At 39.9% G+C, this 18,155-nt stretch overlaps 11 protein-coding genes across 11 annotated transcripts; 6 read left to right on the top strand and 5 right to left on the bottom strand.

Annotated features, from left to right (window-relative positions):
- Positions 1-201: 201 nt before the first annotated feature.
- Positions 202-1,086, top strand: ILV6 (acetolactate synthase regulatory subunit; the record flags this gene model as incomplete). The annotated part of the gene is made up of 1 exon (XM_003644312.1): positions 202-1,086. One exon carries the CDS (start codon positions 202-204, stop codon positions 1,084-1,086), a length of 885 nt encoding a protein of 294 aa, XP_003644360.1.
- Positions 1,087-1,259: 173 nt separating this feature from the next.
- Positions 1,260-2,342, bottom strand: MRP7 (mitochondrial 54S ribosomal protein bL27m; the record flags this gene model as incomplete). The annotated part of the gene is made up of 1 exon (XM_003644311.1): positions 1,260-2,342. The coding sequence occupies one exon, from the start codon at positions 2,340-2,342 to the stop codon at positions 1,260-1,262; it is 1,083 nt and encodes a 360-aa protein (XP_003644359.1).
- Positions 2,343-2,786: 444 nt separating this feature from the next.
- SGF29 (Sgf29p) lies at positions 2,787-3,524 on the top strand (the record flags this gene model as incomplete). The annotated part of the gene is made up of 1 exon (XM_003644310.1): positions 2,787-3,524. One exon carries the CDS (start codon positions 2,787-2,789, stop codon positions 3,522-3,524), a length of 738 nt encoding a protein of 245 aa, XP_003644358.1.
- A 1,183-nt stretch (positions 3,525-4,707) lies between these two features.
- Positions 4,708-5,574, top strand: Ecym_1302 (uncharacterized protein; the record flags this gene model as incomplete). The annotated part of the gene is made up of 1 exon (XM_003644309.1): positions 4,708-5,574. One exon carries the CDS (start codon positions 4,708-4,710, stop codon positions 5,572-5,574), a length of 867 nt encoding a protein of 288 aa, XP_003644357.1.
- A 289-nt stretch (positions 5,575-5,863) lies between these two features.
- Ecym_1301 (uncharacterized protein) lies at positions 5,864-6,356 on the top strand (the record flags this gene model as incomplete). The annotated part of the gene is made up of 2 exons (XM_003644308.1): positions 5,864-5,951; positions 6,043-6,356. The coding sequence occupies 2 exons, from the start codon at positions 5,864-5,866 to the stop codon at positions 6,354-6,356; spliced, it is 402 nt and encodes a 133-aa protein (XP_003644356.1).
- A 159-nt stretch (positions 6,357-6,515) lies between these two features.
- Positions 6,516-11,042, bottom strand: BUD3 (Bud3p; the record flags this gene model as incomplete). Its single annotated transcript, XM_003644307.1, has 1 exon — positions 6,516-11,042. The coding sequence occupies one exon, from the start codon at positions 11,040-11,042 to the stop codon at positions 6,516-6,518; it is 4,527 nt and encodes a 1,508-aa protein (XP_003644355.1).
- A 317-nt stretch (positions 11,043-11,359) lies between these two features.
- Positions 11,360-12,478, top strand: DCC1 (Dcc1p; the record flags this gene model as incomplete). Its single annotated transcript, XM_003644306.1, has 1 exon — positions 11,360-12,478. One exon carries the CDS (start codon positions 11,360-11,362, stop codon positions 12,476-12,478), a length of 1,119 nt encoding a protein of 372 aa, XP_003644354.1.
- An 87-nt stretch (positions 12,479-12,565) lies between these two features.
- Positions 12,566-13,384, bottom strand: PET8 (Pet8p; the record flags this gene model as incomplete). Its single annotated transcript, XM_003644305.1, has 1 exon — positions 12,566-13,384. The coding sequence occupies one exon, from the start codon at positions 13,382-13,384 to the stop codon at positions 12,566-12,568; it is 819 nt and encodes a 272-aa protein (XP_003644353.1).
- Positions 13,385-13,691: 307 nt separating this feature from the next.
- Positions 13,692-15,173, top strand: NFS1 (cysteine desulfurase; the record flags this gene model as incomplete). The annotated part of the gene is made up of 1 exon (XM_003644304.1): positions 13,692-15,173. The coding sequence occupies one exon, from the start codon at positions 13,692-13,694 to the stop codon at positions 15,171-15,173; it is 1,482 nt and encodes a 493-aa protein (XP_003644352.1).
- A 278-nt stretch (positions 15,174-15,451) lies between these two features.
- LEU2 (3-isopropylmalate dehydrogenase) lies at positions 15,452-16,543 on the bottom strand (the record flags this gene model as incomplete). The annotated part of the gene is made up of 1 exon (XM_003644303.1): positions 15,452-16,543. The coding sequence occupies one exon, from the start codon at positions 16,541-16,543 to the stop codon at positions 15,452-15,454; it is 1,092 nt and encodes a 363-aa protein (XP_003644351.1).
- A 428-nt stretch (positions 16,544-16,971) lies between these two features.
- On the bottom strand, positions 16,972-17,880 carry RLP7 (Rlp7p; the record flags this gene model as incomplete). The annotated part of the gene is made up of 1 exon (XM_003644302.1): positions 16,972-17,880. The coding sequence occupies one exon, from the start codon at positions 17,878-17,880 to the stop codon at positions 16,972-16,974; it is 909 nt and encodes a 302-aa protein (XP_003644350.1).
- Between the last annotated feature and the right edge of the window lie 275 nt (positions 17,881-18,155).

The raw sequence follows: 18,155 nt of genomic DNA, 5'->3' as shown, positions 1-18,155 counted from the left end.
GAGTCAGTCTGTATTATCACTTCTGTTTATTAACCCTAGTTTTACACATGAGAAGATTAGATAGAGGAAGTCGTTTAACGTGTTATAGCTGGAGATTATCAATTATTCCTTATATAAATTTGGTTTAAAACTTTTTTGGGGTTTAACAAGCTGATTTTACTCTTTTCTCTACCGTTCTGAAGATACTTAATAGAGCTTGCAATGATTAGATGTTTCCAAAAACCTACATTGGTACGTTTCAACTCCTCTGGTACCTCCGCTCTCGTTTACAAACAGCTACATAAACGTAAGCTAAAACCACCCGTTCCTAGGTTGGATATTCCAAATTGGTCAGCTAATACAGCGGTAGCTTCAATATTGTACGAGACCCCGCCATTTTCTGTACAACCTAAAAAGCAGTGTATACTAAACTGCTTGGTGCAGAATGAACCAGGTGTATTGTCACGCGTTTCTGGTACACTAGCTGCTAGAGGTTTCAACATTGATTCTTTGGTTGTGTGTAATACAGATGTGAAAGATTTTAGCCGGATGACAATTGTGTTACAGGAACAAGGTGCAGTTATCGAACAATGCAGAAGGCAGATCGAAGATATGGTACCTGTATATGCTGTTTTGGATTATACTAATGCAGAACTGATTCAGAGGGAATTGTTGTTGGCAAGGGTTTCGTTACTGGGTGCTGAATACTTTCAGGAATTAGTTCAAAGCCATGAGCAATTTGGTAAAAATCCGAAGGCGGCTCCCAAAGATGAAGCTTGTGGGAAGGAGTTTCATCCTTCCAATCTCCCTGTTTCTGAAGCCTTGAGATTGAAACATGAACATTTGAATGGGATCACTGGTTTGGCTAGTAACTTCGGGGGCCGTGTTGTTGACATCTCCGATTCCAACTGTGTAGTCGAATTATCTGCTAAGCCTTCTCGTATAACTGCCTTCTTGAAACTAATAAAACCTTATGGCCTGTTGGAAGTCGCTAGATCTGGTATGGTAGCGCTACCAAGAACTCCTCTAGAGCCAGATGCGGACTCGGAAGATGCTGAATCAAAGGCAGACGATTCGGTTGATATCAGTAACCTACCGCCAGGTTAACAAAACATCACTGAAGATGTCGGTTGGTTTCGCCCAGCAATAATACCCTATATGTATGTATTTATATATTTGTGTGCATACCTATACGCACATATCTATCTTTTTTATTGTGCTGAACATTAAATTATTCTACATCAAATACTATCTTTAAAGGCTAGTCTACACTTTGCTATTTACAAGTTGGACAAAAATGCATCTTTGGATCTGACAACAACATCGACACCACCTCTCTCATAATTATAACGTTTGATAACGGATCTGCCCTTCCCCGGTTTGTCTACAACGGCTTTGTCTTCCGAAAGAACCGGCTTAAACAATTTTCTGCGTATTCTGACTTCCTCGGACAGAGACAGATACTTAGATGCATCAGACAATCCTTCCAATACACGCTGTTTGTCCTCTTTAGTAGCGATCTCCATAGATCTAAAGTCTTTGTACAACTTGCTCTTCCAAGCTTGCTTCTCTGCATCTGAAATATACCGCGTCAACTGCAATTTATTGTCAAACGAAGTCGACTTGTTTAACTCGTCCGTAGTCTGCTTTAGCAGCTTTAGCTTCTCCACTGGAGCATCCTCGAACTTCAGTTCATTCTGCAGATAGTATAATGCATTAAATTGGGCGTCGTCAACACCAAACCCATTTTTTAAACAGTTCCTTACACGTACCAAATACTGGGTCGCAAATTCGAGAGCCCCATCCTTCAAATCCAACTTCAACTCATCTGTCAAAATAGATTTATAGCTTTCCTTAAGCTTTTCCCTTTGCTGCTCCCTCTCTGCTTGTTTTTCTAGAATGCCATCACGCAACAGGTATGTCTTCCTGGGCAGTGCTTCCTCTTCCTTCCTGGCTGCCTCTTCATCTTCAATAAGTCTCCGTCCAAACCTCCGTACCCGTGGCTCGAAGTGAGGCGTAGGTAACCTCAGATCAGACGTCAATGCCACCCCAATAAACTTACGCCCTGGATGAAATGGGTCCCAGTAATACCGAACAAACCCCGGCTCCACCGCAAAAATAGTATGGTCCTTACCAATCCCAACATTTTCCCCGGGAAAGAACTTCGTACCACGCTGTCTCATAATAATCTGGCCTGGCCTCACTTCTTCACCCTCATACTTCTTAGGACCTAACCGACGACCAGCTGAATCTTTCATCGATGTACGAGACCCTGCAGCCCTCTTAGTTGCTGTACGCACCTGAACCAGCACTGCTGGCCCAAGCCCACCCCTCCATTCTATAATATGCTTCCAAAGCGACATCAATACTCGATACCAACCTTCCGAGCTTGTAAAAGAGCCCGATAATTCAATACTTGTCTTAAATACCTCCTTTGTAACATCATGCAGAGATGCAAAGATCCTTCAAATGCTGAAAAATTTTTATATCGCTTATTACGTTATAAAGTTCTTGGTGAGCTTTGGCATCTCGAAACAGGTTTAGAAGGCCAATAAGAGCTTGATTAACACCTTTTGGAGATTTTTAATGCTTGTTTATTAACTTATACATATCCTAGAAGGGTATTTTAGTGTTTTCTGAAGGTTTATTATGCTGCGGAAGCCTCTTAATGGTAATAGTTCATATTCTCCGGTTCTGGGTCTTTGAGAACAAACAACGCGATCTCTTAGAGAACACCTTACACGTCCCATGTACAATATATAGATAATTCGGAGCAGTAAAGGAAGTTGGCAAGAAGGCTAATTACTATGGATGGGCAGTGGGATGTAATAGTGTCTTCTCTACAAGATATATTCAATATTCATGATGCATCAGCTTTTGAGGATGACGTCAATGCTAAGCGTGTAAACTTCAATAACATGACCTTAGAGCAGTTACAAGAGCAGCTATTAAGGTTTCAAGAGCATAGAGATAATGTGCTCAATGGGAGGCGGCTGATTGGAACTATGCAGGAGAACTTGGATACTGTAATAAAGCTTTTTTCAGCGAATCATGAAGCTTCCGGGTCACAAAATTCCATGGAATCAGTGCGAGTTGGTAGGTCATATTGGACAAGTAACTTAAATCCCAATGAGCCGATTTACGTCGGTTCGGAGGTGGCCTATAAGCCTAAGCGCACGGGAGCCGAAGCTGAATGGTTCCAGTGCGAGGTGACTAAAATTTCAGCTGATGGAACGAAGTTCGAAGTCAGGGACCCGGAGCCGGATGAATTTGGCCAGCCTGGAGGAGTATTCAAGTGTAATTGGAAGGAAATCCTACTGATCCCGCCCAGCAACTCCACTAGACAACAGATACCTAACTATCCCAGCAGTACCAAAGTCCTGGCTCGATATCCGGAGACGACCACCTTTTATCCTGCCATGGTTATAGGAAACAAACGAGATGGTACCTGTCGACTACGATTTGACGGTGAAGAAGAAGTCGATAAAGAGACTGAAGTCGACAGACGTTACGTGCTTCCGTTCCCAGCCGCACGTAGGCCCTGAAAAATGCTTGTCTACATACAAAAACTGGTTCCGAGGTAACATATGTAACATTAATACGCATTAATCGATTGTTTAATCTATACATGAAAGAGCTAGCTGCCATACAAGGGCCCTTGCAGCTACACATTTGGATCGTTGATCATGATGTTTAACTGCGAAGTTTCCCAAACCGTAATTAAAGAAACGCTTTGAAATAAGGAAAAGTTGAAAGAAAAAATTCAGTCTAAATGATTCACCACCAACTTTTATTAACAAGGGTAAGTGGTATTATTACGGTCAAAGGTTAATCTAGAATAATGGAATATAATGTAAGTTGCTAGAATGGTTTATTTATTTGGTGGTTGAAAATCTGCTTTTTTTTTCAGTGCTTCATCTCGTCTCCTGCATCCATATTTAGGACGGTTTCCTGGTGCTATATTGTATCGATTGATTTACGGTAAAGATTTTAGGCGAGGTTATTTTGAGTGGCGGAGAAAGGTGGGGTAGGCGTACTGTTAGTCTTTAGGTGAATTTGTATGGTATGCCGTTTTTGATGGTGGATATTCGGTTTAGATTTCAAAAAATATTAAGGCAGAGGTGAATTTTTTTTGTAGGTTACTGGTTCTTATACGGGTGATAAGAGGATTGGTGTTGGTGCTTGATTTGTGATTTCTGCTACTGATTGTGTTTGACTTAGTTAACGATTTTACTAACGCTGCTTGTATTTTAGTCTATAGAACGTTCAAGGTCTAGATCGCCTGCTCGCCATCGTTATGGTGACGACAGAGGTCATAATGGCTATGATAGAAGGAGGGGTGGATATGAGGATTATCGGGAGGATTATAGGCGACTGGGCCACGAGGACCGTAGGAGAGGTGGTCGGGGCGATTATCGCGGTAACAGAGGGGGCAGATATGGTGGTGGTGACAGATGGAATGCTCCTCGTGGGAGGTTCATTGATCGGGCACATGAACGCACCCATGACCGCCCCCATGACCGTTACAATAGAGGTGAATATGGTCCCAAACTAGATAAGACTTTAGATTCAACTTATGACGAAAAGGTGAATCGCAACTACTCCAATAGTATTTTCATTGGTAATTTGACATATGAAACCACTCCAGAAGATTTAAGAAGTTACTTTGGCGAAGTTGGGCATGTCGTCCGTGCAGATATCATCACATCACGTGGTCACCATAGAGGTATGGGTACTGTTGAGTACTCCAATTCTCATGATGTTGAAGAAGCGATCCGTAGGTTTAATGGTGCTAACTTTATGCAACGGGAAATTTTTGTTAGGCAAGATAATCCCCCACCTGTTTCTGATCGCCGGGAAAGACGTGGTACTGTTCCTACTCCAAGGCGTGCTTACTATGGTGGATTTGAAATCTTTGTCGCAAATCTGCCATACTCTATCAACTGGCAGGCTTTAAAGGATATGTTTAAAGAATGTGGGGATGTGATCCACGCAGATGTTTCTGTTGACGCAGATGGTTATTCGCGTGGTTTCGGTACAGTGTATGTTGCTACCAAGGATAACCAGTTGGCCGCAATCAAAAAGTGGAACGGTTTTGAAATAGAAGGACGTGTGTTAGAAGTTAGGAAGGGCAAAGGTTCAGAATCGGTCAGTGGTAGTCGTGGTGATTCTTATATACCAAAAGGCGATGGCGTCTCCGATTCTCACAGAGATAATCGTCATAAATCTAATTTGGATACCGAAGACAGGTTTTCTGGTTCTCTTGAAACGCCACAGGAGGAGAGTAATACAGCTTCCAATGTTGTTCCAGACACAGCCTTTACTTCCAAGGCTGGGCCAGGCGGTGAGAGAAGTAGAATCATTTACTGTGAAAATATGCCTCCCGCTACTGTAGAGTCGGATTTGTACGACCTATTTGAAACTATTGGTAAAGTTGTTAGAGCCAGTTTGAAGTATGATGAGGAAGGTAACTCAAAAGGTGTATCTGTTTGTGAATTTGAAACTACGGAAGATGCTGAAGAATGCATTCAGAGATTAAATAATTATCATTACGGTGGCTGTGACCTCAAAATCTCCTACGCAAAGTACCAATGATAAAATTAATACCTTTATTTTGCGTACTTATATAGATATATATAAATACCGTTTTTTCTTGTATGTAATCTCATCAAATGTGTTTTACTATATTATCTGTCTCTTATTATCGACGACGCTTTTTTGCCTCGTCCAAATTGTCACTACCCCAGTCGTAAGTCGACCATTACTGCCACAAGCCTTTCTTTACTGCTCATTTAAGGAGTAAATAACTGTGTTTTACGTTTCTAAAAGGTATAAAAGTATTGAGGTGGCGGTTTAGTATCAATAGAGTAACTATATTACAGAAATGCTGCGGTTTGTACTACATACCCTCGTTTGGACTGCGGTAATGGTCGGTCTACTGTTCCTGGCTCATCGTAAAAGAGAGGCAATAAGTATGTTTCCAACTAAATATTTATCAACGATTATTCTTACATCGTTTAATATTGATTATCTTACTAACACTATCATGCTTTAACAATATAGAGGATATGGCTTATAGTATGGCGGCTAAGTTGAAACTAAAGTTTGGCGGGTACATAAGAATCAATGATCACTTTGTAGAGGATATGGAAGCAGGATTGAGCTCTCGTAATTTCAATATACTTTCTTCAAATTCTCAAGATCCTAGAAGCGGTTTAGATGAAGTGTCTAAGGAGGAAATCAGGAGAATAATGCAGCATGAAGACATCAGTTTTGATAAAGCAAGGCTCATTTACACCACAAAGAAGTTTAGTGAAAATGGAATCGCACCTGATGGTACTCCTTTGGACCCTAAGGCGATTACCTTTGCGCACTAGAGATGGTAAATAATACTCGCTAATAGCATTGGCCCTATTAAAAGCACTACACTAATATTCAATACATCAGATTAATCTTATGTATATTCATCCGAAAATAGTATACCAAAATGCACAAAGTTAATCCTGTTTATATTATACATTGAATTATATTGGTAATCAAGGAATGAAAGTTAGGCGCTGGGGTTTTTCATTTGGATTACGCATTGCGGCAGCTGTATCATCTTCATTTTCATCCATACACAGAACGATATCGTCAGTGCCCACATACTTACTCAAATACATGTATGAGCTGTCTCTGTCCAATAAAGGATTATCGAGGATAGCAGAAGAATCTCTAGCCAAACGGCCCAAAAATGAACCGTTAGTCTCTGGAAGTTTAGTCCTTCGGTAAACACTATCAGGCTGTTTACTTAGATCAAATATGTCCAATTTGCTAGGTGAAACCCAAAGAGCATCATCCATAGCCTTTGGAATCGAAGTTGAGGTGCTGACTTTAATTTGATCACGTTTCAGGTTGAAAATGTAAGGATCATCTACCTTGTTTTCTGGAAGCCTATAAAATATGGGCTCTTGGGGCAACATATATTTAGCCGCTGTATTGGTAGTCAAAAGTGATTTAGGTAGAGTATTACCACCAGGTGTTACTATTCCATCACTTGAGGTTTCTTGAAAACTCATATGGAATGCACTGAAGTCTAATTCATCTAAGAGTGCATCCGATGCTGCCGTTGACGTGTGCGCTTGATTGTTTTGGATGTAACTGGGACGACCAGATTCGTCATGGGTTAAGTCAATTACTTCACGAGAGAGCATATAATTAGATTTTCCATTCTCAGTAGTAATTGCTTCAGAAAAATTAGTTTGATTCATCTGGGAACCCACGCGGTGCTTAACGGGCTGTCCCGTATTAGAAGTAATCTGCTCTTCATTTAAGTCCTCCCGTGAATTAATGCTTAGTTCAAATAGTCTGCGGTTAGGCTTCCTTAGACTTGATACCACAGAAGCATCAGTGGTTTCATTCTTAACATCAGAAATCTTGGAATATAATTTCTCACTGGTCCATATTTTTGTGGGTGAAGTTTTCGTAACCACAAACCCAGGTGATCTACTTCTTTTATTAGATTTTGTTTGAACTGCAGTAGATTCGGGGATTTGCAAATGAGTTGCTCTTCCTCTTAAAGCACTTGATACCTGTTCTTCTCTCTGCGATTTTCCAGTTTGAGTATGATTAGTCGCCGATTTAACGTTGGCCACAGTAACTTCTTTATTCAATGTTGAGTCAAGAAACTCCGATTTTATAGATGGTGGTTTTGAAACCCTGTCACTTTTGGCTACTGACGTGCTTTGAATGATTACCATTTTATCATTACTGGGGTTCTTTACAGAATTAGGCAGCAAATCAAATTCGTGTTCTAAACGTTCAGTTGGGTTTATTCGGTACTTCCCATTCAAAGATTTTTCACTAGATAACCTTCTCCAGTTCGCATTATCGTCATTGTCATCGAGAACTAGCCTCATGCTCCCAAACAACTCGGTGAATGATGGAGATCTCTCGATCTGCATCTTCTGAATATCATATTGTGCAGCAGCCGAATGTATTGATTGGATTTCTGCCTTTATTGGAGATTCCAGCTTTGAAGCAAGATTAGATTGACTTTTCACCAATACTAATGATTCTCTGGATGTTGCTTCCATATCTGTATTTTGGCCTCGAAGAGCAGGTATTAGGTCACCATATAAATCTCCGCTGAATAATTGTGATTGCCGCCTGGGTCTAAGATCCGTATTATGGGTGGTATCTTCAGTGATAGTTGTCTGGCCAATAACATCAGATCCTAGAATACTGTCCTTAATTGATTTATCTGACGGACTTTTCACTGTGTCCTGCTCTTCAGACTCCTTGGCTTCGCTAATAATAATATTAGTTGAAATTCCCTTAGGGAGAACTACAATAGAATTGCGTGCTACTGAAGAAATCCTGTTCTGTTTTGCAATAGCAATTGCATCGTACATGGATTTTTTTGGTTTATCATCCCTTGAAAAGTAACTCTTAATGTTATCTAAGCTTACGTTAGATGCAAGATATGGGTTCCTATTACTGCTCCTAACTTCTGGTTGTTTACTTTTCTCTTTGTTTTCTGTAGGGCGTTTCTTTTGAAATAAGCCACTAAGTTTACCAAAAAAGCTTTCTCTTTTATTTTTTCTTCGTGGATCTTTCCGACCTTTTTGATGTCTACTTGTATCATTGTCAGCTGATTTTACTGACATTGGAATATCTTTCATATCACTGTTATCACTCTTGAACGTTGATATAGTAGCATAAGACTTAGTCTTCTTGTGAACGGCCCTAAATAAACTTTTTGGGTCTTTACCCAACCCTTGAACAACAGCTTTTGAAGGTCCTGGTCGAATTTTAGCATTAAAATTACGGCCAATGGATCTGACTAAATTTTCATTCAACTTCAATAACTTTGGGAACAATGGGGATTCAGAGCTTGAAAAGTAAGAGGAGTAAAACAAAACAAGTTCTTCAATTATCAGGTTGAGAAAGTTTTCTATGGATACTGTAGTTTCTTCGAGCTTGCCTTTGATATCAAGTCTTTCAATCTTAACGTTACCATTGGTTTTTAAAGTGGCAAATAGTCCAACTGTAGCACCAAATTCCTGTAGGAGGTCAACTGATGGCTCAATGTTTAGACAAAGTGTAAGATTTGATTTAATTGTTTCAGATTTGTAGGCTTCTAGCTCATGAGCGGTGGAGTAAACACGAAATTTACCCGAAGTTGCCTTGAAGAGATGGAACGCTGTGTCCTTTTCTAGTATCTTAGCCTTCGTACACAAATCTGCAACATATGCAGGGCTAATAGATGAAGAGGCTAGTTTATAGATTACTGATGTTGGTTCTTTATCCTTGTTCAAGGTATCAAATCTAATCATACTATTTTGGAAGGTGGACACCACAACATCATCAATATAGTTATGAGAATTAACTTGCAGTGTTGGGATTCGTGGTGGTAATTGAACCTCATTAATTAGTGAATTCATGAGTATATCGGATATTAGTGGCTTATTCGTGCCATCCATATAGTATAGGTCTCCATTGATTATGTTCAAAAATACAATGTAATCACTGAAGATAACTAAAATATCTCTTCTAGAATCATTATTCACAGCAACAACATCAAACACACCTACGACTCGTCTTTTCAACCATCTGTATTGCAATTCAGGAGGCCAACCTTTGGCCAATTCTGTTAGGATCTTTCCAGATGGAGTGAAAACTCGAGTGCTATATGCATTTGCGGTTGGTTCATTATTGCCAAATGAATCTATAACGTCACATATTGAAGAGAAATTTCTTTCGGCTTCACTGGATTCCTCTGCAGAACCCCACTCCTTGCTCTCATGTAATCGTTCAATTATTAATTTTAATTTGGTTAACTTCTCTTGAGGACCTCTTATTATAGAATCAAGTTTTACTTGAGTGTAAACATTAGGAAATGGTATTATCTTGCCAAATTTGTTCATAAACAGCTTGATATCTTTATTGAAGTTTTTTGTTGCGGCTTCATGCCTTGTATAAGCCTTGTAGAAATAAGGAATGGTTATACCGCATGCCTTAATCACTTCAAGGGAACCATATGGTGTAGCCGCTTTCAGGGCATCAAGGAAGATACAATTAATTCTTGTTACCTCATCTATTGTGGGGGGGAACAGTCTATTCAACTTGAGTGTTGAAAGTCCTGGGACTTGATCGTTTAATACAGCAATTCTCAAAGGGATTAGAAACTTCTGTAGAAATTCAACTAACGACATAGTAAAGTTTGTCTGTACTTGAAGCAGTTCTTTACAAATTGCCACTATAAGCGATCCGTCGCTAACCTGAGGACTAAGATCATAGTCTGGCGGTTTATAACAAGACTCTGTTTGTTCAGGAGAGTATTCCGTCAGCGGATCAAATAATTGCTCTAGCTGTTCCCCCAAGTAATATACCAATTGATTGTTAGCATTGACTAGCTCCTCTTTGTTGTGATAAATAACATCAAGCAAAACAGACTGTATAAATCTGGCCTGTAAAAACCCTAAATTAACAAGACTCTTACCTAAATCACTAGGAGTACAATACCCTACCAAATCACACGCATTGGCTAAATCGCCAGCAGCAGTCTGATCATAATCATAAGGCAGTTCCTCACGAATCTTTTTCACCACCGAAGGATTAATCAAAGCAAACTTCTTTAAAAGCCCTACAGCAAGGCATTTTCGCACATTCTGCGTCCTGTATTCTGGTATTAAATTCTCAATTGCAGGATAAAACCGTGAAGACGATGACAAGTCCAGAGAATTCAAGTGCACAACCCCTAATTTGTCAAAAAATAAACAACTTAACTTCTTAGTCCTGGGTTCCCTATATATGCAAGCCAAGAACCGACCCCACAACAACGCATCTTCACCCTGAAAAATGGCTGCACCTTCAAATATCTCAATCCATTCGTCTGCAGAACGTTCCCGTACCCAAGGTTTAGCAGCGTAATCAACTAAACAATCCGAAAAAGTAATTCGAATATGTTCCGTAAGTTCCTGTGTAACTTTCGAATCCACTTCATCAATCCCATGCAATGAACATGAACCTGACTTCCTGCTTCCCTGTTCATAATCCATTTCACCTAACTCCCTTAGCATTCAAATCTGAAAAAATATGCAGCTAAAATCTGAAAGCAACTATGAAACTGAACGCAGTTTCTTAATATAGCTAAATGTATCGTTAATAGTCTAGCAAAGCACCCGTTTAATCAATAGCTCGCTGGTTATTGAAACTTTATCTTTGATTGTAGTAAGGGTTGAATGTAGATTCAACTTATGTTTACATGGCTTTATTAGTTTAGTGCCTTTTCTATTCTCGGATAAAAAAGAAACGTATATCTCTCGCGACTAAGAATCGTATTCAGATGAAGAATCAAAGATCTAAGTAGTTCTGGAGACATTGAAGGCAGTCAGGAATGGCTAGTGTGAACTTATATACGGAGTTGGAGGATGTGGGTGCGTACAAGTTGTTGCAGATGACTCCAAAGTTGTTGGAAGCGTTCCAAGATGGAGAGGTTAAGTTTAAAGCGATCAGCACGTTTAGTGATGTTGTTCTGTGTTCTAAAAATCGCACTTGGGTAGTTAAGCAGAGGAATCATTCTAATACTGTGCTATTAATGAATGAATTTGTGCCTCAGGAGGTTATTTTAGAGGATAAGATCAAGACATTTGGGTTAAGTAGGCCGCAGGGCGATTGGCTGGGGTATTCTAAACAATTGTGCGAGCTGGAGCCCACGCTAGTTGAAGGTCTGATTGATGTTAGTGAGCTTCCAATATACCAGGGAGACGTGGGATTTTTCTGTAGTGGAGGGCGGAAGATTAGTCTCACAGAGTTAAAGGACAGATCGCCGTGCTCGGAGATAGAGTTTTATTCAAAATGGTATAAGATGGGTGGTTGCACGGTGAAAGGGCTTGCCTGCCTGTTGTCGCAAGACATGTTGTTTCGTGCATTACATATAACGTTAATGAGCTTGCTTGCGGAATCTCTGGACATGTCAGCTCTGAGTCTGGTGCAAGTATATGAGTCAATTGCAAAGGATATGGTAGAAGACGAAGGGGAGATTTTTAATCCGTATACTAAAGAGGTGATTGAGACGGTTCTACATAAATTTGGGGAACTAAATAACGACGGCGACAAATTTAAACTAGAATTGGACTTAATTTCACAGTGGTATGGGATTTGTGCGTTAAAGAGGTTTGCTAGCTCAGAACCGATTTCAGAAGATGAATTCATGATCAAGTGGAAATCATTGTTTCCACCGTATTTCCAATGTGACATTGATTTGGAATTAGTCAGAGGTCATTTTGCTCGTCCGTTACAACATAAAATCTATTATTTGCCTAAAAATACGCTGCCGATGGATATCAAAGACAGATTTAGACAACTATTCAAGATTCAGAGTTCTTGGGAACTACGAGATATTGTGCCCTTTATTGAAGAGTTGAATACAAAGGGAATCAAAATTGACAGCTTTATAACGAAATATGCGCGTAGGAAAAGAGTGGGAAAGGCGGTTATTGTAACGGCTAGATAAAGTTACATTTCTGTTTATAAATTTATAATGTCATTTTTTGTGCTTTTATCCACAGGCTTGAGATTCAGTCTATCTAATTAGGAACATCTAAAATAATGAATGCACTGCTTCGTATACGCCTAAAAATATCGCTCCACCTGCACTGATCCACAGTGTCCTGGGGCCTACTCCACTGAAAAACACTTTAACACCCTCTTCACGATAGATATGCTTTAGCAATTGCATTACAGGTATCGATTGTTCATTTAACATTAATCTTGTTTTCAAAACATCCAAAGGTGTTGTTAAAGCAGCAGCAATTCCGCCAGCAATGGATCCGCAAATAGCACCTTTCCATGGGGGCACCCGATTCCCGTCACCATAAGACGCCCATTTCTTCTTCAGATATTCATACAAGGGGAACTGAATACAAGTAAAAGGTATCTCCCGCATAATCGTAGTAGTCCATCCGCGGTATAAATTGCGTCTTAGCCCCTCACCATTCTTATTGCGCAACAGCAGTCGCAACGTCTGCCAAGAAGAGTTTGTTCGATGAGTCTGTGTTCTCTGTTTGATGACCTCCGCTGGAACCCGTACCATGCATGCACTTACTTCCCCAATTGATGAAGACACCATATGAGACATAGTGTCCGCAATCTGCTCATCCATGATGTATATTCCCAGCAGGGGACGTAAATAATACTTCATCGAATCATAAGTGATGAAAAACAATGATGCACTGGGCGCACTTGCGACCACTGCTGATCCAAGCCCACGGTAAATTCCATGATACCCTCCATTATAGAAAAACCCACCCTTAGCTTGCAACCTAGTTTTGATCGTATCAATCGGGAAAAACGCAATATCAGTTGACGTACCTGCTGCTGCACCACTTATTAACGAGGGAAAGAACAGCGAAGAATCCATAGCTTTATCACCTGAAAGATTTTCCCTAATGACTTTTCAACACGAATGCACCTTTATTATCCTTATAGTAAAAACTAACCTCCGATTCTGAGGCTGCTTGGTGGAGATATTTCTTGCGTATTGCCGTTCTTCATCTCCGTTTTATATAATAATAATCAAGTTCATCAAACTGACCTCCATTTTTCTATGTTCAGAAAAAAAACTTCATTTCATCTTTTGAACAATACACTGAATACTTAGTCATCAGATCGACAAGTTCAAAGAAGGCGGGCAAAGCTATATAGTTTCAAAGGCTTAAAGAGGAGTGATGTTGAAGCAAGGTCTTAGGAACGCATTACGCACTAGGCATCTGTTTTACCAGCTTGGGGAGGATGTCAAGGATACACATCATAGTTTTTATGGTGGGCTACGCAGTTATGCTACACATAAGCTTTCAGAAGATATAAAGCTAGATACACACACTGATATTCAAAGTGCCACTAGGGCACAGGCCCAAACTAGGACAGGATCAGTTTCAAGTGCAGCTGTGGAGTCTGGCACTACAGCTTTAAAGCATGCTTATCAAGAATCCGCTGACCACGGTACAAGGCCGATTTATCTGGATATGCAGGCAACGACTCCAACTGATCCACGAGTTGTGGATACAATGTTGAAGTTCTATACTGGTTTATATGGTAATCCGCATTCAAACACGCATAGCTATGGGTGGGAGACAAATCAACATGTTGAAGCAGCAAGAAAGTATGTTGCAGAAGTTATCAACGCAGACCCAAAAGAGATAATTTTTACCTCTGGTGCAACGGAGTCAAATAATATGGTACTCAAGGGTGTACCCAGGTTTTATTCGAAGACTAAGAAACATATTATTACCATGAGAACTGAACATAAATGTGTGTTGGAAGCCGCTCGGGCCATGAAGAATGAAGGTTTTGAAGTTACCTTTTTAGGGGTTAACAATCAAGGATTAATTGATTTGAATGAATTAGAGAGCGCAATAAGGCCAGATACCTGTCTAGTGTCTGTTATGGCGGTGAATAATGAAATCGGTGTTATGCAACCGATTAAAGAGATAGGGGCTATTTGTAAGAAACATAAAGTTTATTTTCATTCAGACTGTGCACAAGCATATGGTAAGGTACCCATTGACGTTAATGAAATGAATATTGACTTGCTATCGATTTCTTCGCATAAGGTCTATGGTCCTAAAGGTATTGGTGCACTTTATGTAAAGAGAAGGCCTAGGGTGAGACTAGAGCCTTTATTTTCTGGAGGTGGCCAAGAAAGAGGGTTGCGCTCGGGTACTTTGGCACCACCATTGGTGGTTGGCTTTGGTGAAGCAGCTAGACTGATGATGCAAGAGCGTGAAAGTGATACTGCTCATATAAAGAGGCTCTCCAATAAATTGTTGGACGGGTTGCTATCTATTGAACATGCCACGTTGAATGGTTCGCCAGAACACCGTTATCCTGGTTGTGTTAATGTTTCATTTGCTTATGTTGAAGGTGAGTCTCTTTTAATGGCCTTGAGAGATATTGCTTTAAGTTCTGGCTCGGCTTGTACATCTACATCTTTGGAACCATCTTATGTTTTACACGCATTGGGCAAAGATGATGCGTTAGCCCACTCTTCCATAAGATTTGGTATAGGTAGGTTCACCACAGATGAAGAGATTGAATATGTTATAAAGGCAATTGTTGAAAGGGTTCAGTTCTTAAGAGAGTTGTCTCCTCTTTGGGAGATGGTTAAAGAAGGTATTGACTTGAATTCAATTGAATGGTCTGGTCACTAAGCTTCTCCTGCGACATAAATACAAGTGAAATGATGTTCTTTAATATTGTATCGTCGTAGTTCTATTTGTACATATTACGGTTTGATTCAATGGTTGCTACTTTCCATATACTTATCCCTCAAAGTTTGAAACTTAAGACATGTTAATATTTAAGGAAATAGGAGAGTATAAGATATTGTATTTAGAAAATCCTGCCGTGTGGTATATGTTATTTAATGCTGTTTTCAATTTCCAAGAAATATGTAGGGTAATCAAATATGCAGCCTTTTATATAAGTCTTATAGCAGCTTTTTTAGAGCATGAGTAACAGCATCGCCAACTTCAGTAGTAGTATTGTTTCCACCTAGATCACCAGTTCTAATACCAGACTCTATAACTTGCTTGACCGCATTTTCTATCGCCTTACCTTCATCAACCATGTTTAGCGATAGTTTCAGCATCATTGCAGCCGATAAAATACACGCAATTGGATTAGCTTGACCTTTTTCTAAGTCTGGAGCAGACCCATGGCAAGGCTCATATAGGCCAAAAGCATTGTTTTTATCTGGTTCAGACGCCAAAGAAGCCGAAGGTAACAAACCAAGAGATCCTGGGATCACTGAAGCAGCATCAGAGATTATATCTCCAAATATGTTACTGGTGATTACAATACCGTTGAATTTTCTAGGGTTTTTGATCATTATCATGGCTGCGGAATCAATTAATTGATGCTGCACCGATAACTGAGGGAATTCCCTCTTTATCGTTTCATTAACAGTTCTTCTCCATAGCCTGGAAGAAGCTAAAACATTAGCCTTATCGAAGGACCATAAAGGCAATGGAGGGTCGTGCTGCAACGCTAAGAACGCACCCATCCTAGTAATTCTTTCAACCTCAGATACAGTGTACTTTTCACTATCCCAAGCTACACCATCACCATCATCCTCCTTTCTCTCCCCAAAATATATACCGCCAACCAATTCACGAAGAATCACAAAGTCCGTTCCTTGCGCAATTTCTGGCTTTAATGGGGAAAGGCCTAATAACGATTTGGATATAAAACTACAAGGTCTTAAATTAGCATAAAGTCCTAGCTCTTTCCTGATAGCCAATAAACCTTGCTCTGGTCTCACCGCACCAGAATCCCATTCCGGGCCACCAACAGCTCCTAATAAAACAGCATCAGCTGCCTTAGCAGCCTCTATGGTCTTGTCGGACAAGGGAGCACCCGTAGCATTAATAGCAGCACCCCCAATTAAGTGGTATTCAAACTCAAAATTTATAGAAGGACGTGCTTCCTGAATTGCATTTAAAACCTTGATGGTTTCTGCGATAACCTCCTGTCCTATATAGTCACCTGGAAGGACAACAACTTTCTTTGTTGAACTCATAACCTTCCTATCGATATTTCAAAGGGCTATCCGAATAAGGTTAGAAGCAACTCACTATATCAAACAAACAAATAAAAAAACTTGTAACCTGAATATCCTGGTTAATATGTTGAACCAATATGAACCGATTCAATCTATTGATAATTTATATATGTAAACATTAGTAATCCATTTTATAACTCCCCTTGTGACTCTCTTGTTGATACGCCGGTTCAGGCCCGCCGGGTATGAATAAGCAATTGCCACAGAACTACCCGCAATATATATACAAAGGTCATCCCGTTGATACGGTTCCAACAACAACATTACATGTTGAGAGAAGTTTTGAAATTCTATATGAAAACTCCAGTGTTCGGAAGTATTTGGTGTATATCCAGATCTCCCTTATATATAATGTACAAAACTATGTCAGGATCTCGGGTAATTGCTTAATTTAGCTTTTCGATCATAACATCGATGTCAACCTGTATGATTGGTGCAGTTGCAGCATTAGATAGCCTATGCTTCTTCGAATCTATTTCCCTCTGCTTTAACTTCTGTAGCTTGCTCATAGCAGTAAACCCACTGACCTCACGATTTAACTTGAATGGAAGCAAGAAATGGTTACATTTAGAGAAGGCTTCGCCCATAGTTGCGACTTCATGGATTATATCTTCCACACACAAGATCCCTTCATTTCCTAGCTTCTCCTCAACAATATTGTTATCATTTAGAACAATCTCCGTTGGTTGTTCCTCGTCAGGTTTTTGATACAAAATTCTCGATCTCTTCTGAATCAATGAACGAATAGATTTCAAAGATGGCCTTCCAATAACAACATAAGGCGCTATAATCTTTAATAATGGAAATACTTCCTTCGTCAACTTAATAAAAACACCGGTATTTAATTCAACAAGTCTAAGAATCGACAATACCTTGAATGCCTTCTGTGGAATATTTACAGCAGTTGGACCCTTCACTCGGATAATAAAGAGTAAAATTTCCTCGCCAAAATATTCGACCTTTTCCCTTACTAAACCATCCTCTCCTTCTTCTTCAGCACTCTCGGTAACATGAAGGATAAAATCCTTGGTTGATGCCACATGAGAAACATCAGCTCTAACCTTCTTATGTTCTAACTTTGATACCCTTTTGATTCTTTCCTTTTCTCTTTCTGTAGCAATGCTAGTAGAAACTATAGCTTCTGCCCTCACAAATTTCCCTTTCTTCTGACGCCTTTGCTTATCTGCTAGTTCCTTCTTCTTCTTGGCTAACTCTTGCTTCTCAAGCCTTGTTCTATCGGCATTCCTTCTCTTACGTAGTAAGATCTCAGGATTGCTGTTCAACTGCGTTGACATTATTGTTCAATCTTACTACTGTTAATCTTTAAAGATCAATTTCACACAACAAGAGCCACTGCTTTCTATATTAATTACTAGCAACTAGCAACTAATAATAACGTATGTATTGCCCTTTTACCTCATCTCTTGTCAATATGCAAGTCTACCTAATTTTCCAAACCGAAAATTTTTCCAGTTTTGTTTCTTTTTTTCACGTGCTTCTTTTTTGCAAAAACGGACGCGCTCGAGCCTCGAGCCTCGAGCCTCGAGTAAATACTCGCTTTCCGGTCTTT

This window comes from Eremothecium cymbalariae, chromosome 1, assembly GCF_000235365.1.
Source record: "Eremothecium cymbalariae DBVPG#7215 chromosome 1, complete sequence".
In the NCBI taxonomy this organism is placed as follows: domain Eukaryota; kingdom Fungi; phylum Ascomycota; class Saccharomycetes; order Saccharomycetales; family Saccharomycetaceae; genus Eremothecium; species Eremothecium cymbalariae.
The sequence above is the reverse complement of the archived record's forward strand: the minus strand, read 5'-3'. Positions and strand labels throughout refer to the sequence as shown.